The following is a 22,701-nucleotide window of genomic DNA, read 5'->3' on the forward strand; positions in this document are numbered from 1 at the left end:
CAGTGTTCCACTACCCTCGTGGCATAGAACTTGTTCCTAACATCCAATCTGAATCTACTCTTCTATAGTTTGGTCTCTGAATCAAGTCTCTGTTACTCCATCTCTTTCCAAAATACTTTTAAACAAGAATTAGGTTTCAGTTGTATACCACAACTTCTCTGCCATCTACTGAGAGGTGGAATTGAAAGGTTTTATTTACAGATGTGCTTGGCAAATGAATCAGACATAGAGACTGAAATTAAACTGATGTTCTTTTTACCACAACTTCAGTTAAAAGTCTGTGCTTTTAATCCTCCCCTATGCATTGGTGCCAAAGCACAGATTCACAGATTGCATTCATTTGGAAGGAACCCTCAAAGGTCATCTTATCCAACTCCCTGCAGTCAGCAGGGACACTTCCAACTAGATCAGCCTGCCCAGTGCCACATCAAGTCTGATCTTGAATGTCTCCAGGGATAGGGCCTCAACCACATCCCTGGGCAAACTCTTCCAGCATTTTACCACTGTCATTGTAAAGAACTTCCTCCTGAAATCCAATCTAAATCTACCCTGCTCCAGTTTCAAACCATTGCCCCATATGACTGTAAGAAAGTCTTAGAGCTTCTGTAAGGTTGAAATTATGCAGACTAAGGTATCCCATAAATTTGAGAGAATCTATATTGTTTCCATAATGGTAAATACTGTCTTTTAAGTAGATGGTGACTACTCCATGACTTTGTGACTTTGACTTGTCCATCCTTAGCTGCACAGGCCCTCTGCTGAGGCTAAAGTAAAATGACCTTCTGTAAAGTTTGATTAAATGTTTCTTTATTCAAGAAACTAAAAGGAAGAGGAGTTAGCCAGGCAGAGGAAATGGTACATGCAAGAATTATAAAGAGAATGGGAAGGGAGGAAAAGGCCTCCCCACAACAAAAAGATTAAAAAACCAAAAGGAATGTAGAGGGTGTGATAGTTCCTCCTTTTTAGCATGCTGTGGTAGAGCAGCCAAGTGCAATGCTGCCCCAACAGCCCTTCCCAGCAAGGGGTTTCAGCAAACAGAGGAGCTGCAGAACTATAACCACTGATCCAGATTTGAAGTGCTGATTTGAGTGAGGAAGCAGTTTCCCATGTTCCCAATAGGCAGTGTCCTGGGTCATCGGAGCCTGCTGACCCAGGGTCTGCTGCCCACAGCAGGGTCTCTTTTCTAACAATATGAGGAGCAGCTGAGGGAACTAAAGTTGTTTAGCCTGGAGAAAAGAAAAAGGTTCAGGGAAGACCTTCTCACTCCCTACAACTCCCTGGGAAGAGGTTGGTGGGGGTCAGTCTCTTCTCCCAAGTCACTAGTGAGAAGACAAGAGGAAATGGCCTCAAGTTGTGCCAGGGAAGTTTTATGTTGGACATGACAAAAAATTTCTGCATGGAAAGGGTTGTCAAGGCCTAAACCAGGCTGCCCAGGGAAGTGGAAGAGTCACATCCCTGGAGGGATTTAAAAGAAATGTAAATGTGGTGCTGAGGAAAGTGGTTTAGTGGTAAGTTGGCAGTGCTGGGTTTAGGGTGGGACTTCATGATCGTAAAGGTCTCTTCCAACCAAAATGAGTACACGAGTCTGTTACTCTATTCACAAACTGAGGCCACATAAGTAAATACAGCAGTGGTTGCACACATCTAGGCTGGAGGATCAGGTATGGGGAGTAGAAAGGATTCAAGAATGTGCCCCAAATGTAGAGGGGGCATTCTAATGTAAATAGGTGGTTTTACTTGCCAAGCTATAGTATCTGTTGGCTTTGTTTGCAAAAGAGCTGCAGTGCTGCTACTGTGGTGGCTTTTCTATTGCAGTCATTAATGCTAACTGTGCAAATTGCCTGTCTTCTGCAGGGTGGTAAACGAGAGCCGGCAAGCACTGCAAGAGCCAGACTTTGCTCAGTCTCTGCTGAGAGATCCTAACACCCCCATCATCCGAAAGTCAAGAGGCACCTCCACACAGGGCACCTCTACACACGCCTCCTCCACCCAGCTGGCGATGATGGATGACCAAAGGAGTAAGGCAGGCAGCGTCCACAGCAAAGTGAGCAGCTACCATGGCAGCTTGCACCGATCACGAGACGGCCGGTACGTGGCTTCTTTTAGCAAAATGGACCAGCCTCTGCTGGCAGGCGTTGGGCCACCACATTGCTGAAGTGGAGCAATGAAACTGCAGAAATATCTAGAGCACAGGTCTTGTGAGGAGCAACTGAGGGAACTGGGATTGTTCAGCCTGGAGGTTGGACATGAGGGACAATTTCTTTATGTAAAGGGTTGTCAAGGCCTGGAACAGGCTGCCCAGTGAAGTGGTTGGATCCCCATACCCTGGAGTGATTAAAAAGACCTATGTAGAGGGGATACTGAGGGACATGGTTGAGTGTTGTCCTGACAGTGATGGGGTAATGTTGCACTTGATAGTCATAAAGATCTCTTCCAGTCTAAATGATTCTGTGGTTCTAAAACTGGAAATTCTGCTCATACTTAATTTCTCTGATCTCAGGTAGTGATAGGACTAGGGGGAATGGAATGAAGCTGGAGGTGGGGAGATTCAGGCTAGATGTGAGGAGGAGGTTCTTCACCATGAGAGTGGTGAAGCCCTGGAATGGGTTGTCCAGGGAGGTGGTCGAGAAGACCAGGCTGGATGAGGCTCTGGGCAGCCTGATCTAGTGTGGGGTGTCCCTGCCCATGGCAGGGAGGTTGGAACTAGATGATCCTTGTGGTCCCTTCCAACCCTGAATGATACTATGATACATCTCATCTTCCTGTCAGTGACTGGATTGGAAAGAGAAAAAAATATTATATTTTCAGAATGTTCATGAATTACGTGGTGTGAACGCATCCAGTGAGGCTTTTCCTGCAGTGATCTGGTTACATCACCAGAGCACATGAGAAAACAGATCTGGTCTAAAATCAGCTTCTTATTTTTGTGTCTGCTTTTACAGAATCCTAGAATCAAAGAATTATTTTGAGAGACTTGTGCTCTAGACTCTTGGCTGGTTTTGTTGACTTCCCTTGGACATGCTCCAACAAGATGAAGATATAGATAGAGATGATATAGATATAGATGATATAGGTATAGATAGAGATAGATCCTATGAGGAGAGGCTGAGGGAGCTGGGGTTGCTTAGCCTGGAGAAGAGGAGGCTCAGGGGAGACCTTATTGCTCTCTACAACTACCTGAATGGAGGTTGTAGCCAGGTGGGGGTTGGTTTCTTCTCCCAGGCAACCAGCACCAGAGCAAGAGGACACAGTCTCAAGCTGCACCAGCGGAGGTTTAGGCTGGATGTTAGGAAGAAGAGAGAATAGCCATTGGAATGGGCTGCCCGGGGAGGTGGTGGAGTCACCATCACTGGAGGTGTTTAAGAAGAGACTGGATGGGGTGCTTGGTGCCATGGTTTAGTTGATAGTAGATAGTGTTGGATGATAGGTTGGACTCAATGATCTCAAAGGTCTTTTCCAACCTGGTTAATTCTATTCTATTCTATTCTGTTCTAACTCAATGTCCAAAACTGTGTATAAATTGGTTTTGTTTCTGAAAATAGTCCTGGTCCTGCTAGAGTAAACAATCTTAGAAGTTACCTGCTCTAATTTAAGATGTAGTTAAGGTTTAAAACCTAAATTATCATCAACATAAGAGAGACATAGACCTGCTGGAACTACATTTCAATATCTGAAGTGAACCTACAGAAAGACTGTGGAAGGACTGTTTAGAAGGGCTTGTACTCATAGACAAGGAACACTGGTTTGTGGAGCAGTAGATTTAGATTGGACTTCAGGAGGAAGTTTTTTATTATGAGAATGGTAAAATAGTGGACCAGGTTGCTCAGGGATGTGGTTGAAGCCCCACCCCTGGAGACATTCAAAATTAGACTTGATGTGGCTCTGGGCAGGCTGATCTAGTTGGAAGTGTCCCTGCTGACTGCAGGAAGTTGGGCAAGATGACCTTCGAGGATCCCTTCCAACCTCATGGAATCTGTGAATCATTTATCTTACATAATTATCAATACTCTGTGTAGAGCTGGAATAAGACTCAGGCTGTGTAAGGAGTTGAAACAATCTGCCTGGGACTGTGTAAGCTATTGACTGAGCTGCACAGAGGATGATTTCCAAAAGCAGAGATGGTTTGTGCTGAGATTTATTTGCATTAATTCATATATGTGGCAGTAAGAATGGCAACAACTGTCCTCTGGTTTTCTCCCTTAGGTACACTCCCTGCAGCTACAGGGGCATGGAAGAAAGACTACCTCATGGCAGCATGTCGCAGCTGACAGACCACTCGAGGCACAGCAGCTCCCACCGGCTCAACGAGCAGTCCCAGCACAGCAGCATCAGGGATCTCAGCAGCAACCCAATGACACACATCATGCACGGGACCAGCATGAACCGCGTGATTGAGGAGGACGGCACCAGCGCCTGAGCCCGTCTGATCTGCAGGGAGACACAGACGTGGTCGCACCGCCGGCGGCCGCACCTCAGCCATGTGATGATGCTCAGTATTATCCTGCCTCTCATCGGGTGCTGATCTTGTCCCATCAGGATGCTGAAAGCAGCTTCTTCGTGTTGGAAGCCACCACTCCTGTACTTGCCTCAGTGCTTAAAGCATTCAGCGGTCTGGAATTACTGAGTAAAAAGCTGGTTGCCTCAGTTGAACCTTTCTGGAGGTAATTATTTATTCAATAACTGTCACTCATCAGACCCTTGCTGAATTTCTTATTTGTTGCTGAAAAACATCCCCCCCTCCCTCCAACAGCTCTGCACCTTGGTAGGTGTTACCCTTGGAAACCTGCTGGCAGGGTAACACTGAGGTTCTTCCCTCTAAGGCATAAGGGAACCCTGGAATACCAAAGGAATCCCTCCCTCCAGCTCTGATGAGATCCCACGGCGATGCTGGATTTCACCCAGGGAAGGCACATGAGGTGCTGTACAGAGGACGTCTGTGTGCACCGGCAGGCACTTGTCCGGATTACACTGGAAGCGTGATGCAAGAGTAGAGCATTCTGGAGAAGGAAGAGAGATACCAAATTCCTCTTATCCATAAAGGAGACTCTGCTAGTGCTTACCAGCTCATAGCAGAGCTGCTCAGGCTCAGTGGCTGGGCCAGGGCTGAAGGGTGGGGGGATGAGAGAGAGGCAGAGCAGAGGGGGTTTTGTATAACTTGTGTGGTCCTTGCTTTTTTACGGAAGACTATTTAAATTTTCTACTTGTTTACAATTTATGTAGGCAGAGATCAATTTTAAACCCAGTTAATGTAGATAATCTTCAGCCACTTATTTTTTAGATTCATGTATAAAAGCTGAGAATGCCTGTTCCTTATCTATTTAAAAAAGAATATTAAGAATAGCAGAACTGTGTTTGTCGCCCAGATTAGAATGTAGAACGTTTTGCTTACAAACAGAACAAAGCCTATTTACAGACCCCATAACCTGGGCGAGGCAGGCAGAGGCCAGAGTAGACAGGAGCAGTTTAATCAGGGGTGAGCTGCCTCCCTTGTGACACCATGGCTGGTTTTGGGGAGAATTCTCTTTGCTTTCAGCAGGAATTTAGAAATGAGTGGGAGAAATCGAGGCAGGAGCTGCCAGCAGGTGGGGAAAGGCCAGGACAAAGCAGCCAGAAACCCACTGCATTGCCACCTTGAGGAGGAGGAGACAGGAATCCATTGTAAACTGTTGGCTCCTTCCTTGCATTACTGCTCCACCTCTGCTGTAGATTCTTCTCTTTTCATTCCCTACTGCATATTCCTGTAGAGAATTCTCAGTTGCCTGTTAGAGAATTCTCAGTTTGGGCTTTTTTGTGTGTAAATAATCTGTTGGTATGGCGAGTCTTTGTTGACACTGCTGGCAACCATCGGGGCATGTCTTGGATGGTGCTGTAGATTGTCTGAAGCATCCACTGCAGGACTCATTCAACATGAGGAACCACTGATTGCATTTAAACCTACCTCAGTAATTACTACCCATTGTTGCTGGGAAATGAATACTTATTTTTACACTGTCCTTACATAATTCCCTTTTTGACCTGTTCAAGGTGTGTTTCAAGGCCTTTGTACACACTTAGATGGCACAACCTCAAGAGCAGGCTTAGGGCAGCAGCTCCAGAGGCTTTTGCAGCATCGGAGCAGGGCCACAATGACTCATTTGAATTGTAGCTGATGACACGAGCAAAGCATGTGAAAATCAAAGGCTGCCCTGGGAGTCACCATGTCTTGGACACATATTTACTGTAAATTGTCTTTCCTGCTTCCACCAGGCTTTTGCTCCAAAGGAGAAGCACAAAACAAACCCAACATGGAATAACAAAGCTTAGCAACACCCCCCATGCTCCCTTTGTTGTACATCCAGGAAGGGAGTGTTACAGTTTGAGCTGGGTGCCCCCCTGCAGTGTTTACTTCCTGTGTCCAGAAGTCCAGCCCAGAGGGGTGGACACAGGAAGTTATGTAGTATTTCATACCACAATCCTTTGCACCACTATAAGATACAGTGCGGAGTCTAGCACTATCTCTTTTCTTCCTCTTCCGTCAGCCGGTAACTGGGGAGATGTCTCCTGGCTTTGGGCCTGGCTAGGCCCAAGGCCACGGGGGGATGGGCAGTCTCAGATCTGGCCAGCTGAGACTAGCCTAGCAGTGGGAGGGGGAAGAAGGAGCCCTGGGGGTCTCGGATGTACCCTCAGGTGGGGATGGGGTCTCTCTGGGTCTGCTTTGGGATTTTTCTTTGTCACTCTGCTTTTGCTTTTCTGTAAAAGTTCACTGCTTTCTATTTAAACTTTCCATCACTTTTGCAATCCGTTTGTCTGAGTGTTTATTGTTGCCAGGGGTGGCGAAGGGGGCTGCCTCAACCCAGCACAGGGAGGTTGCTGCTCCACCTGCCTCAGGGCAGAGCAGACTGGCTGCTTTGGTTTGCTCTGCAAATAGCCCCAGGGGACATCCACAAGGATAACTCTCCAGATCACCTCTTTCAAAGCAGATGGGCAGGAAAAGTCTTTTGAGTGACTTAAACTGGCAAAGCTACAATTCCCTGTAAGCTACAAAGGTGAAACCCATTTTTTATTCTCTACTAAATAACTTGCTGCCTCAAAGGGATGATAGTGTGAGGAATCTGGATCTGCAGAAGGATCTGGGCAGCTGAGTTTCCCTAACGCTGTAACTGAACTAAAGAAGCTCTAGTGTTTATCTTGATCTTCTTGGCTCAAGTTCCAGGACTTTATTTTAAATAGTAGCAATGCTTTGACTTGTTTTCAGTCAGGGAGGGTAAGGGTGATCGAGGTTTGAAATTCATCCTGCTGGAAATTGTGTTAATTTCTGAGGTTTAGCTCTTGGGTCATTTCCGGATGGGAATATCTAAGCTGTTGTTGCTCACAAGTCCTGCACACAAGGGACAGATGTGATTACTCCAAAGGAGTGATCAGAATGTAGACCCCAAGTTCTGGCTGGGTTTTCTGACCCCCACCCTTACCCCTGTAATCCCAGACCCTCCCTTTGCTTTTCAACACCCAAGATGACATGCCGCTCTAGCTCCGCATTCCTTCCTGGGGTTTCAAAGCCCTTCCCAGTGGCTGTTTCAGGTTTCATGTCTCAGGTTGTTGCTCCAGCCCTGTTGCTGTTTCCCTGGCCCGGGCACTGGCAGGGCTTCAGCTCCCAAATCATTGTTCCTCGGGGCTCTGAGGCATGTGTGATGTTGAATGCAGCTCGGCCACCATCTCTGGCAGGGATACTTGGCTGTGTTTTTGCGGTGCTTTCCTATCTGGCACCCCCAGCTGACCGGCAAGATCTCTAGCCTTGGCATCTAGTTTCTGGGACTGATGCCAATCCTTGAATTCCCCCAGAGCCTAAAGCCCATCCCAGGAGGGCAGTTCTGCAGTTGCTGAAACGCTCTGGTTGCTTTGGGCTTGGCGTGACCTAATGTACCTGTAGCCAAACACAGGTTCCTGAGGGCTTCACAGTAGCACTTTGTTCCTCTCCAGCAGATGCATGCCGCTAAGCATGACCCTCTCTGCTCTGAAGCAGGCAGAGAAATTGTACATAGCCCAGTTCTGCCAGCTTGTCTCAGCAGCAGGTTAATGTATCTCCATCCTATGCATAATGACTGAAGCTCCAAAATGCTGCTTTGCACGATTGTGGTATCAAAGTTTCCCGTAAATCCCTTGGCTTCTTGTTCCCAGTGATCCAGGGAACTGAATCTCCTGGGTTATCCTCCAGCAGGGAGCAATGCAGCACAGCATGCTTTGCTCCAACACCTTTGCTATCGGGTCTGGCCAAACAGGAGGTGGCTGAGGGCAGGTGAGCACTTGGCTGCAGCTGGTGAACACAGACACTGGCCTGATTGCCACTGGCAGCAGCTTCCCCTGAGTTTGTGATGCTCCTTCTCTTTTAATCTCTTCATAGATCTCATTGTGCTGTGACACATCAGGATTCAGAGGTGTGGTCACACTGTATGGCAGAGGCTGTCTCAGGACACCCTGCAGCTGCCCTGCCATTGGACCTTCTTACAGCCTAAAAAAGTCCAACAGCAGCCAAAAGTCACATCTAGGTATGAATTTGTCTGCTTTGAAGAGCTCTCCCTCTTTTTAATTCTTAGACCTACATTTTACCATGGAAGCTTTAGATATAAACTGTACCTGGGGTCAGTGGTGAGCATAGGGCTGCTCAGGGCTTCTCCAGCCAAAATCCAGCCACATACAAATCAACCATGGCTGCCAAGTTATTCCAGCAAGAAGGGGAGAGAAGACAGCTTCAGAAGCACCTGGGGAGACCATAAGAACTGGGCGACTTGGGGCCAGCCCTTAGAGCAATGCCCACCCATGGGAGCAGACCCCACAGCCCAGCTCCAGGGGGCTGAGGACCCCCCCAAAAGATGGCAGTAGGGATCAGGCAGTTCTGGATGTACCATGAAACTGGGGTGCAGAGTGGAGCAGCCCCCACATGGGAAACACTCCTAGGTTAATTAGCCTTGAATGTCAAATTGAATGTGGAATTTCACTCCTACCCCAATGTCCTTTGTTTCTACCTGGACCAAGATTTCTTTTCCCCAGAGGCAGGGTGCCTGAGGCGATGTTTGCCTGTCGCCAGCGGCTGCCAGCTCTGGCAGGTCCCGGAGCATGTACCAGCACCGCTGCCTCTCCCTGTACCACACTCCTGTCGCTGTTGTAACTTCAGCCCTTTGGAATGAGAGAGGAAGAGGCTTTGGTGTTCGTGGGAGCTGTGCATAGAGGGTGCACATGGCTGTTAGCATGGGCTAGGCCCTGACTGTAGCTGACCTGACTTGCGCTCGGCTCTTGGTAGGCTCATTTACAGTAGTCCAGTGTCGGTTGTGTAATGTTTAATTTTTAGCACTTTAACTGTGAGTGTACAAACTGGTCATGTTGTAGTAGGTGTACATTTTCATTTTAGACCTTGGAAAGTTTTTAATAAAACCATGGAAAAACCCTGAGTCTCTTCCTCAATGGGCCTTCAAACCCTCGCCACTGTGTGGAACTAATCTCCTCCCTTAAAACCCAGCTCAGAGGCAGCAAAGACTTGAATATTACATTTTACTCCAGTGCTCTGAATTTGAAGAAGGACTTTCTAGGCTTAATCTTTTCCTCAACATCTGTGCTCATGGACACCGGGCACTCTTCCAGCAAACACAAAGCTTTCCACAGACTTTGGGTTCTGGTTTGTTCCACCCTTTTATGAGCAACAGACTGCTCAAACCATCAGCATTTTGTGAGCAAAAAGAGGAGCGAGCTAAGGCATGGCAGGTGGATTTGGGAGCAGCAGCACTGAGGGTGTCTGGGGGCTTGTGCTGGGTTTTTTGCTGCCCAGTCAAACACAAGAACAGGGGACTTCTGTTTTTGTGAAGTGGCTGCCTGGCACCCAGGCAGACAGGTGGTTATTTCAGTTTGGGAAGCCCTATGCTGTGGGTCTTGCAATGTTGGTGATAAAATGACTGCCATTAGTAATCACAGGTGCTACTGGTTTGGGTCTCATTAAGATAATTAACTCAGCTCAAGGATGAAATTTAGGAGCTGCTGGTTCAGACAAAAATTGTGCAGGGCCATATGGAGAAGTGAAGTCAGCCCATGTGCACAGCATCCTCAGCACAGCAGCTCCTTCCCAAAACATCAGCTTCTGTGGGGATGCTGCAACTGCAGCACCTGAAGAGCCCCTGGGAGTGGTGGCTGCTGGCTATGGAAAACTTTTAGTGAAAGCCAAGGTAGGGCTGTGGCTACCAAGTGCTGGGGACTCAGAGCTGGTTGGATACACTGAAAAGGCATCTGCCTGTCCTGCTGTAAGGACCTGCACCACAACAAGGAGGGCAGAAGGGACAATATCCCTCCTCCTAACGATATCTTCCCTGGCTTTAAACTGGTTTGTGAGCATTGCCAGCGTTCAAGTTGAGCAGCTGAGGAAATTGTCTGCCTCAGGCATTTGGGGCAGCTGGCGGTGGGGGGTTTCTTAGCACAGCTAAAACCATCAGGGATGAGTTGTCATTTATCTGCCCACTTGTGCACCGCCTTTGCATGTCGCAGAGGAGTCAGTGCAAGGGATGAGCGAGTTTAGCCCTCAGGATGTGTGGAAGGCAAAGTTTAAAGGTAGTTTTAATGACCTGCAGGACAGGGAGACCAAATGAGTGTGAAATAAGAGTAGCTGAGAGAAGGGTCATGGCCAGAGCTGGAGGCAGAGGGAAGCCCAGACCCACATTCCTCCCTACACTGAGAATAAGGCAGCCAGTTTTAGTCATTGTTGCATTTCTGATGCACCCAAGCACTCTGTTTGCTGGTTTGGGTCCAGCTTTGCCCCTCTGCCCTGCTGACTCGTGCTCTTATTGCAATTTCTTCACCAGTTTGAAGGCAGAGAAGAACCTGGCCTTGCACAAATCCTGAAGAAATTAAAGTCTCCAAGAAATCCACGGTAAGAAAAGATGGAAGCATGGCAGGTGGAAATAGAAGGATCCGTTTTTAATAGTTGTTCTTCAGGCATTATCACCAGCTCAGTGCTACTGCCACACAGCAGGACAAAGCTGCTGACCCTTTTGCATGGCCACGTGCTGGGACCCACATTTCCAACCTGCTTTGCTACCAGTCTGACTGGTTTTTGTGATATTCCAAGCACTTTTGATTGATAGTCAGTCCCTGGTTTCAATGCCTTTGTGTGTTTCCTGCCTCTTCCCGACATCCACATCCCACTCACACGGCCCCACCTGTACCTCCTGCTCCCCCTCTATCCCATAAAGACATGTCCAAGGGCTTCAGCTTGGGCAATGCCACTTTTTCCTCACCCATTCATTTGCTTTTTTGTTATACTAAATCCCACATTGCACCAAGATGCTTTACTTCATGCCCCCATTTAACACATTGTCTTTGCAACACATCTACAGCACTTGGATCCACTTTGAAGCAACTGTCTCTACATCAGGGCAGGCTTTAAGAAGTTTCCTGGGTGGCTGGAAAGTGTGCCAAGAGAGGGCTGCAGGGATGCTCATCAGGTTTGGGGTAGCATCTGAAATGGTGAGAAAGCTGAAGACGGATGGATCTGCAGTGCCAAGTGGTTGTCAGCCTCATCTCAAGCTGCTGTAATACAACACTTTAATACTATTCATAATAATTATAAGATGTATTATAATAATAGAATGAATGTAATAGTATAGTATAGCATAGTATATATTATATTGGATCATAGAGTCACAGAATTGTTTTGATTGGAAGAGATCTTCAAGACTGTGACCGTTTGAGGCTGTGCCCTTAAGAAAGGGAATATGGTGGACGGAAGTTGGTAAATGGAAGGAATAATCTAAACTAATTTCATTGGAAGAGTGGGAGGAAGCACCTTCTGAACTGGGACAGCAGGAGGGTATACTGGGTTTTTCCAGCACTTTATCTTCAGTCTTGCTTCCGCCTCTTCTTTGGGTAGCAGCTCTTTCTCTGCTGGGCTTTCTGCCAAGACTTCGGCCTTGAAACCGATAAGATAGAAGGCCTGTATTGACTCCTTTCCAATTAACACAAAACTGCTTTTAACTTCTTTCTTTCTTCTTTCTCCCTTTTTCTGACCTACTCTGGGGAAAGGGGGGGAAAGAGGGGAGAGCGGAGGTGGGGAACCCCCTCTGCCGAGGGGGGTTACTCTCATTTCTGTGTTACCTTATTGTATATCTTTGTATATATTGTAAATATTGTAAATTTGTAAATATTCCCCTGCAAATCCTACACTGCTTTGTAAATATAGCTCCACTGCCTTGCTAATTCAGCTTGTGAGTTTTTTTTTCTTTCCCTTCAATTTTTTTTTTCCTTTTACCTTACAAGGGGGAAGGGAGGAGGCTTCTTGGCCTTACCCTTCCACCCCACGACATTTTTTTTTATTGGCGTACCCAACGTGCGGCACATAATTAGTTCAATTTATTATTTGATTGATTTAGTGTTTTCCTGCTGAATTAGCAAACATGAAGGTATTGTGGTTTGTGGAGCGATGATTCTTTTCAATTTTGGGGGCTCTGGTTTACAGGTATTGTTTGGGTTTGATTTTGGATTACCTGGGCAAATATTTGGTGTGGACAATTTATATGTGGGTTATGTATAGAGTTAAATTATGGTATGGAAAATGTATTAATATCTTATGGCCAGTGAGATACAGGAATGTTACTTCCACCACTCTCCCAATTGAGATGAAGGGTTTTAGGATTCCGCCTGAGGAGAGAGTAACTTTAGGTGATGCCTGGGATCCAAAGGTGATTTATTTCATGTCTATAATCCTGCTGCTGGTGATAATTAACGTGTATCTGCTGGTCTCTTTGCGGCGAGAGAGAAAGGTGTCCAGAGCTTGTTTTGTTATTAAAACTAGATCAAAAAGAAAACGCCGTGGCTCTTGATCAGTCCCAGAGTCATCTAGTGACGAAGAGTGTGGGGAATCTGTGTCAGTTAAAAAGAAGGCTAAAAAGTTAATTGGTAAAGCAGCTCTAAATGACTTTGCTGATTCTGGCAAGCAGCCAAGGGCATCGGCTGGTATCAACATGGCGCCTACTCCTTCTCCTACTCCTTCTCCTTCTTCTTCTTCTCCATCGGCCATTAACGGAGCAACGTCACTTCCACCCACTCCCTTGGTGGGACCGGAAGTCACTGCCCCAGCAGCTGATTTATCTCAGGACCTGTCAGCTTCCATTAAGGTGGCTGTAAATTCAAACACAGCTCCAGTCAAGATGGCTCCTTTAAAGACTAGAGCTGGAAAGGCCCAAGATGGAGAAGAAGAGGTGGAGACTGATCCTGGTGAGGGGCCCTCTACTCTAAAAGATCCTGCTGAGGAGGAAGAGAAGGTTTGTTTTAAAGATCTAGCTGACCTAGTGAGATCAAAGCAGGATAGAGATGAAGTTAGGAAGGCAGCTGGCAAAGGTGGTTCTCAGCTTAAAGAGATCCTTAGGAGAATGACAGCAGGATTATATGGACAAAGAATTCAGGGAGACGAGGAACAAGATGATATTTCAGACTGTTCGTCACCACGGGAGGAATTGCGAAATGTCCGTAAAGATTTCACCAGGGCAGATAAGGAGCCAGTTCTAGCTTGGCTTAGTAGGTGTTATGATACAGGTGCTTCAGCTCTAACAGTTGGAGACAAGTCAGCAGCTCAGTTAGGAACTCTCTCGAGGGACAATGGAATAGATAGACATCTAGGCAGGGCTCTCGGTAAGGTTAATCTGTGGATACGCCTTTTAATGGCGGTTGCCCTGAGATACCCTTCCCGAGATGACCTTCCATGGAACCCTAAACCCTGGACTACCATAGATGAGGGAATTAAGCGCTTGAGAGAATTTGCTGTTAGAGAGCTACTCTATGGTGAACATGAAACTCTGAATCCTGATGATATTCCTGTGGGTATTGGTCTTGCTAAAAAGATCATCAAACTTGCTCCTTCCAATTATGCAAACATTCTGGCAAGCAGAATTGTGTCAAGAAGTTATGGTGGAGCTTCTCCTACGGTTGGCCAATTCAGTGATCAAATGAGACAATTGGAGGATAGCATGACACGTGGTTCTTTGGTTTCAGCCATTGAAACTCTGTCTGGAAAAATTGAGAATTGCATGAGAGAGTTAAAAGATGAATTTAGAAATTCCATATCCCAATTGGCACAAAGGGATAATTTCAATTCTCCCTCCAGGTGGGTACAAGTTTCATCTGTGAGGAATACACGTCCTCCAAAGAGGTCATTCCAAAACAGGTCATTCCAAAAGAGGTCATTCCAAAACAGACCACCAAGGCAATCACGTAGAACTATTTGGATAACTCTGCGTGATCAGTTTGGTGAGAACATGAACCGCTGGGATGGCCAACCAACTTCTAATCTTTTCAGGAGACTGAGGGAATTGCAAAGTGGCAGAACCTGAGGTAGCAATACCAGAAGGGTAGCTGTTACCCATCCCACAGGGAGGTCTGCTCCCTACCAGGGGCAGGGGTTAGGGACATTGCGAAGAGATTCCCTGAATTAATCCAGCCCACTGACTATTACCCTCTGATGGTAATACAGGCTGGGAGTGATGAGATTGACAGGAAAGGCACCAGGACAATTAAGAAGGAATTCAGGGCCCTTGGACAATTGATTGATGGGGCAGGAGCTCAAGTGGTGTTCTGCTCAATTCCTTCAGTGTCAGGGGTGTACACTGAGAGGAATGGGAGAACCCACACCATCAACAATTGGCTCAGGGGATGGTGCCAGCGGCAGAACTTTGGGTTCTATGACCACGGGGCAACTTTCACTGCACCTGACCTGCTGGGTCCTGATGGGGTGCATCTATCTAGAAGGGGTAAAAGAGTCCTGGCACTGGAGTTGGCAGGGCTCATTAGGAGGGCTTTAAACTAGGTCTGAAGGGGGTGGGTGAGGCAATCGGTCCCTCTGCAGAGGAAAGAGTAGGGCGCAAAGTAGGGTTAGTTGAGAAGTCAGGAACCCAGCTGCGATGCGTGTACACCAATGCACGCAGCCTGGGCAACAAGCAAGAGGAGTTGGAGGTCCTAATCCATCAGGGCGACTATGATGTAGTCGCCATCTCAGAAACTTGGTGGGACAGCACCCACGATTGGAGTGCTACAATGGGGGGTTACAGGCTCTTTAGGAGGGACAGGCGAGGGAGAAGAGGAGGAGGGGTGGCTCTGTATATTAGAGAGTCAATCTCTGCCACACAACTTGTGGTGGAAGATGAGGTAGTTGAGAGCCTGTGGGTCAAAATCAGAGGACAACCTAACAAATCTGACATCCTGATTGGAATCTGTTACAGACCACCCAACCAGGATGAGGCGGCTGATGAGTTGTTCTACAAGCAACTGGAGGCTGTCTCAAGATCATCTGATCTTGTCCTTGTTGGTGACTTCAACCTCCCAGATATCTGCTGGGAACTTAATTCAGCAGGGAGGAGGCAGTCCAGAAGATTCCTGGAGCGAATGGAGGACTGCTTCCTGACACAGCTGTTAAGCGAGCCTACCAGGGGACAGGCTCTGCTTGACCTGCTGTTCTGCAATAGGGAAGGGCTGGTGGGAGATGTGATCGTGGGAGGCTGCCTAGGGTGCAGTGATCACGAGATAGTGAAGTTTTCAATATGCAGGGAGATTGGGAGGAGCACCAACAGAACCTCCACCTTGGACTTCCGAAGGGCGAACTTCAGCCTATTTAAAAAACTTGTCTGCAAAGTCCCCTGGGTACCAGCCCTCATGAACCAAGGGGTTCAGGAGGATTGGACCTACTTTAAACAGGAGCTCTTGAAGGCACAGGATTTGGCGGTTCCCATGTGCCGGAAGGCAAACCGGCGGGGAAGGCGACCGGCCTGGATGAGCAAGCAGCTCCTGGAGGATTTAAGGGGGAAGAGGAGGCTGTATCACCTTTGGAAAGAGGGGAAGGCTTCTCGAGGTATGTTCAAGGAAGCTGTTAGATTATGTAGGAATAAAATTAGGGAGGCTAAGGCCCAGCTGGAACTGAAGCTGGCCACCTCAGTCAAAGATAATAAAAAGCATTTTTATAAATATATTAACAATAAGAAGAAGGGCAGGAAGAACCTGCACTCCCTAGTGGACCTGGAGGGGAACACAGTTACTGAGGATGAGGATAAAGCTGAGGTCCTGAACACCTTCTTTGCCTCAATTTTTAACAGCAAGGCAGGAGTTCAGAACGAGTGGTCTTCGGAGCTGGGCGTTGGGGTCGGGGAGCAGAGTAATACCCTGGAAATCCATGAGGAGTTAGTTGGGGACCTGCTGAGCCACTTGGATATCCACAAGTCCATGGGACCAGATGGGATCCATCCTAGGGTGCTGAGAGAGCTGGCAGATGTGCTAGCTAGGCCACTCTCCATCATTTTCCTCCAGTCCTGGCTCACTGGTGAGGTCCCAGATGACTGGAAACTGGCCAATGTGGTCCCCATCCACAAGAAGGGTCGGATGGAGGAACCTGGAAACTACAGGCCAGTCAGCCTGACCTCAGTGCCAGGGAAAGTGATGGAACAGATTATCGTGGCAGCAATAACTGCGCACCTGAAGGATGGCCAAGGGCTCAGGTCCAGCCAACATGGATTCAGGAAGGGCAGATCCTGCCTCTCCAACCTGATCTCTTTCTATGATCAGGTGACCCACCTGGTGGATGTGGGGAGGCCTGTGGATGTGGTCTACCTAGACTTCAGCAAGGCCTTTGACACCGTCCCCCACAGCAAACTGCTGACTAAGCTGTCAGCCCGTGGCTTGGACCACTACACTCTGTGCTGGGTTAGGAACTGGCTGGAGGGCCGGGCCCAGAGAGTGGTCGTGAACGGTGCCGCATCCAGCTGGAGGCCAGTCACCAGTGGTGTCCCCCAGGGATCAGTGCTGGGCCCTGTCCTCTTCAACATATTTGTTGATGATCTGGATGAAGGGGTAGAGTCAGTCATCAGCAAGTTTGCAGATGACACAAAGTTAGGGGCAGATGTTAGTCAATTAGAGGGTAGAAAGGCTCTGCAGAGGGACCTCGACCGACTGGACAGATGGGCAGAGTCCAATGGGATGGCTTTCAACAAGTCCAAGTGCCGAGTGCTGCACTTTGGCTACGGCAATCCCATGCAGAGTTATAGGCTGGGGTCAGAGTGGCTGGAGAGCTCCCAAACAGAGAGGGACCTGGGTGTGCTGATCGACAGCCGCCTGAATATGAGCCAGCAGTGTGCTCAGGTGGCCAGGAGGGCCAATAGCATTCTGGCCTGCATTAGGAATAGTGTGGCCAGCAGGAGCAGGGAGGTCATAGTGCCCCTGTACTCTGCTTTGGTTAGGCCGCACCTTGAGTACTGTGTCCAGTTCTGGGCCCCTCAGTTTAAGAAGGACATTGAAACACTTGAGCGTGTCCAGAGAAGGGCAACAAGGCTGGTGAGAGGCCTTGAACACAAGCCCTATGAGGAGAGGCTGAGGGAGCTGGGATTGTTTAGCCTGGAGAAGAGGAGGCTCAGGGGTGACCTTATTGCCCTCTACAACTACCTGAAAGGTGGTTGTAGCCAGGAGGGAGTTGGCCTCTTCTCCCAGGCAACCAGCACCAGAACAAGGGGACACAGTCTCAAGCTGCGCCAGGGGAGGTTCAGACTCGAGGTGAGGAGGAAGTTCTTCACCGAGCGAGTCATTCGGCATTGGAATGGGTTGCCCAGGGAGGTGGTTGAGTCATCGACCCTGGAGGCGTTCAAGGGGAGATTGGACGTGGCACTTGGTGCCATGGTCTAGTCATGGGGTCTGTGGTGTCAGGTTGGACTCGATGATCCTCGAGGTCCTTTCCAACCTAAGTGATACTGTGATACTTCCACAGTTCCCCAGAACGACTCTTATGGCTCCAACAGTGGCTCCAGTTATAACATGCAAAGTTATAAGCCTGCAAACTATGTGCAATGCACATGTGCGCATGTTCCCCATAACTAGGGGTGCCCTGCCTCCCGCCAGGGGGAGGAGAGGGATAACAGAGATAATAGAATCTATTGGGATGTGTACATCCAGTGGCCTGGCACTTCACAATTTCGGAAGTACATGGCCTTGGTTGACACAGGAGCTCAGTGCACCATAATGCCATCAAATTATCAGGGATCAGAGTCTATAACTATTGGGGGAGTCACTGGTGGATCTCAAGAGTTAAGTAAGGCAGAGGTTAATATAAGTCTAACTGGTAAACAATGGAGGAAGCATACAGTTGTGACAGGACCTGAGGCACCTTGTATTTTGGGAATTGATTTTCTGAGAGAAGGGTGTTTCAAAGACCCTAGAGGTTACAAATGGGCTTTTGGAGTAGCTTCTATAGAAATTGATGGACAAAAATTGAAGCTATCTGCCAGACCTGAGCTTTCTGATGAATCTGCAGTTGTGGGACAACACAAGATACAGGACATTAAATTGCCGGTTGCTTCTCAGACTGTGCATCACAGACAATACAGAACCAACCGTGACTCTTTGTTGCCCATTCAGAATCTGATTCATCAGTTGGAGAGTCAGAAAGTCGTCAGCAAAACTCATTCACCTTTCAACAGTCCCGTGTGGCCTGTGCGGAAGCAGAATGGAGACTGGCGTCTGACGGTTGACTACCGAGCCCTGAATGAAGTAACACCACCTATGAGTGCAGCAGTACCAGACATGATGGAACTCCAGTATGAGCTGGAATCCAAAGAGGCCAAATGGTATGCTACCATAGACATTGCTAATGCATTTTTCTCTATTCCCATAGCAGAGGAATGCAGGCCTCAGTTTGCTTTCACCTGGAGAGGAATCCAGTACACTTTCAACAGACTGCCAATGGGCTGGATCCACAGCTCAAGCATCTGTCATGCAGTGATCCACAATGCTCTGGAGAAAGGCGGTGCTCCAGAACACATCCAGTTCATCGATGATATCATCGTCTGGGGTAAAACTGCTGAGGAAGTCTTCGAGAAAGGTAACAAAATCATTGACATTCTTCTGAATGCAGGTTTTGCCATCAAGCGAGACAAGGTGAAAGGACCTACCACAGAGATTCAGTTTCTGGGAGTGCGATGGCAGGATGGACGTCGACACATTCCAGTGGATGTGGTAAATAGAGTCTCTACCATGGCAAGTCCCACAAACAAGCAAGAGACCCTACGTTTCTTAGGGATAGTGGGATTTTGGAGACTGCACATTTGTGGATACAGTCAGATTGTGAAACCTCTGTATGATGTGACTCGAAAGAGAAACCATTTCCACTGGGGACCTGAACAACAAGCAGCCTTTGACCAGATAAAGCAAGAGGTAGTTCAAGCAGTGGGTCTGGGACCTGTCCGAGATGGTCCAGACATTAAGAACATTTTGTACACGGCTGCAAGTGACAATGGTCCAACCTGGTGCTTGTGGCAAAAAGCTCCAGGTGAGACATGTGGACGACCTCTTGGTTTCTGGAGTTGAGGTTACAGAGGTTCAGAGGCTAATTATACTCCAACAGAGAAAGAAATCTTAGCTGCCTATGAAGGAGTAAAAGCATCTTCTGAAGTGATTGGAACTGAATCACAACTTCTCTTAGCTCCCAGATTACCAGTTTTGAATTGGATGTTCAAAGGCAAAGGCTCCACACCACATCATGCCACAGACTCAACCTGGTCTAAGTGGATGGCTCTGATAACACAGAGAGCTCGAATGGGAAATCTTGAAAGACCTGGTCTGGTGGAGGTGATCTCAAGTTGGCCTGAAGGTATCAACTGTGCTAAACCTCCAGAGGAGAAAGTAACTCGTGCTGAGGAAGCTCCTCCTTACAATGACCTCTCTGATGATGAAAAGAAATATGCTTTGTTCACAGACTGTTCCTGTCGTCTTGTTGGAAACAAGCGAAGGTGGAAGTCTGCAGTGTGGAGTCCAACACGCCGAGTTGCAGAGGCGAAAGATGGAGAAGGAGAATCCAGTCAGTTTGCAGAGGTAAAAGCTGTCCAGCTAGCTCTTGACGTAGCTGAACGTGAGAGATGGCCAAAGCTTTATCTCTACACCGACTCATGGATGGTAGCCAATGCTCTATGGGGTTGGCTAAAGAACTGGAAGAAGAGTGGTTGGCAGAGAAAAGGAAAACCCATTTGGGCAGCCAACCTGTGGCAGGACATTGCTGACCGAATCGAGAGAATTCCAGTGAAAGTGAGACACATCGATGCTCACATTCCTAAGAGCAAAGCTACTGGGGAACAGCAACAAAACCATCAGGCAGATCTAGCTGCAAGAGTTTCTCAAGTAGACATGGACTCTAATCTTGATCTCGACTGGAAACACCGAGGTGAGATATTCTTAGCTCGGTGGGCTCACGATTCTTCAGGACATCAAGGCAGAGATGCAGCATACCAATGGGCTCGTGACAGATCCATACACATTTCCATGGATGCTATCACGCAAGTCATCCATGACTGTGACATTTGTGCTGCTGTTAAGCAGGCAAAACGACTTAAGCCCTTGTGGTATGGTGACAGATGGTCCAAGTACAAGTATGGTGAAGCTTGGCAGATTGACTACATCACTCTACCACGTTCTCGTTCTGGTATGCAATACGTGCTTACTATGGTAGAGGCAAAGACTGGATGGTTGGAAACTTATCCAGTTCCACATGCAACTGCACGCAACACCATTCTCGGTCTGGAGAGACAGATCCTGTGGAGACATGGAACTCCAGAGAGGATTGAGTCAGACAACGGAACTCATTTCAAGAACAACCTTGTAAAGAGCTGGGCAAAAGAGCACGGTGTTGAGTGGATATTCCACATTCCCTAGTATGCACCAGCTTCAGGGAAGATTGAACGCTACAATGGTTTGTTGAAGACCACTCTCAAAGCCATGGGGGGTGGATCTTTGAAAAACTGGGAAAAACATTTAGCACAAGCAACCTGGCTGGTAAATAGTAGAGGTTCGGTGAACCAAGCTGGACCTGCACATTCAGATTTGCTACGGAAAGTAGAAGGTCATAGGGTTCCTGTTGTTAGAGAAAAGAATCTGTTAGGTAAAACTGTTTGGGTATTTTCACCCTCAGGAGAGGCTAAACCTGTCCGAGGGGTGGTTTCAGCTGAAGGTTCGGGTCACACTTTTTGGGTAATGCAAGAGAATGGTGAAATTCAGTGTATTCCACAAAGAAATTTAACTTTAGCTGAAAGAGGCTAATTTTGAACTGTTGTACAGCTACATCGCGTCCAAAGGAAGAATCAACGAGAAATCTACGGTGCACGAACCCTGAGATCCCTGAGAGCCCTGAGTCAACTAAGAGACCCTGAGAATCCCTGTTTCCCTTTTCTTTGCTTCGTCGGTGAAGAAATGAACTGTTTTCCATTTTTTCTTACTTTCTGATTTTCTTGGACTTTTGAATCATCTACATCTGAGCATAGCCGGAATGGACTATGAACTTTACTTACGAACTGTAAATATCGTTTTGGATAGGATGGACAGTATGAACAGCCAATGAAATTGTTTAGAAGGGGTGGACTGTGACCGTTTGAGGCTGTGCCCTTAAGAAAGGGAATATGGTGGACGGAAGTTGGTAAACGGAAGGAATAATCTAAACCAATTTCATTGGAAGAGTGGGAGGAAGCACCTTCTGAACTGGGACAGCAGGAATGTATACTGGGTTTTTCCAGCACTTTATCTTCAGTCTTGCTTCCGCCTCTTCTTTGGGTAGCAGCTCTTTCTCTGCTGGGCTTTCTGCCAAGACTTCGGCCTTGAAACCGATAAGATAGAAGGCCTGTATTGACTCCTTTCCAATTAACACAAAACTGCTTTTAACTTCTTTCTTTCTTCTTTCTCCCTTTTTCTGACCTACTCTGGGGAAAGGGGGGGAAAGAGGGGAGAGCGGAGGTGGGGAACCCCCTCTGCTGAGGGGGGTTACTCTCATTTCTGTGTTACCTTATTGTATATCTTTGTATATATTGTAAATATTGTAAATTTGTAAATATTCCCCTGCAAATCCTACACTGCTTTGTAAATATAGCTCCACTGCCTTGCTAATTCAGCTTGTGAGTTTTTTTTTCTTTCCCTTCAATTTTTTTTTTCCTTTTACCTTACAAGGGGGAAGGGAGGAGGCTTCTTGGCCTTACCCTTCCACCCCACGACAAAGACCATCAAGTCCAACCATTAACCCAGCACTGCCAGGTCACCACTATACTATGTCACTCAGCATCACATGTACACAGCTTCTAAAGCCCTCCAGGGATGGTGATTCCACCACTGCACTGGGCAACCTGTTCCAGGCCTTGACAGCCCTTTCAGGGAAGAAATGGTTCTTCATGTCCAACCTAAACCTCCCCTGGTGCAACTTGAGGCTGTTTCCTCTTGTCCTATCCCTCATTCCTTGGGAGAAAAGGCCAACAGCCACCTTGCCCCAACCTCCTTTCAGGGAGCTGTAGAGAGTGAGAAGGTCTCCCCTCAACCTCCTTTTCTCTAGGCTAAGCAACTTCAGATCCCTTCAGCCACTCCTCAAAAGGCTTGTGCTCTAAACCCTTCACCAGCTTTGTTGCCCTTCTTTGGACATGCTTCATAGTATCATAGTATCATTCAGGGTTGGAAGGGACCACAAGGATCATCTAGTTCCAACCCCCCTGCCATGGGCAGGGACACCCCACACTAGACCAGGCTGGCCAGAGCCTCATCCAGCCTGGTCCTAAACACCTCCAGGGACGGGGCCTTGACCACCTCCCTGGACAACCCTTCAGGACCTCAATGGTCTTCTTGGAGTGAGGGAACCAAAATGGACCCCCATATTTATATACTTATTTCACATTGATCTGCAGAAACAAGACAAAGACA

The 22,701-nt window shown here is 47.6% G+C and overlaps 1 protein-coding gene across 1 annotated transcript in view; it reads left to right on the forward strand.

Annotated features, from left to right (window-relative positions):
- FZD3 (frizzled class receptor 3) overlaps positions 1-4,433 on the forward strand; it is a 104,993-nt gene extending 100,560 nt beyond the window's left edge. The window contains exons 6-7 of the mRNA XM_068143178.1: positions 1,855-2,088; positions 4,204-4,433. Coding sequence (XP_067999279.1) covers positions 1,855-2,088; positions 4,204-4,417 — 448 coding nt within the window. The 3' untranslated portion in view covers positions 4,418-4,433. The remainder of the gene's footprint in view (positions 1-1,854; positions 2,089-4,203) is intronic.
- The last annotated feature ends 18,268 nt before the right edge of the window (positions 4,434-22,701 follow it).

The sequence above is a fragment of the Melanerpes formicivorus genome, unplaced genomic scaffold (genome assembly GCF_026170545.1).
Source record: "Melanerpes formicivorus ecotype bairdi unplaced genomic scaffold, bMelFor1.0.p_v2 SCAF_9, whole genome shotgun sequence".
In the NCBI taxonomy this organism is placed as follows: Eukaryota; Metazoa; Chordata; class Aves; order Piciformes; family Picidae; genus Melanerpes; species Melanerpes formicivorus.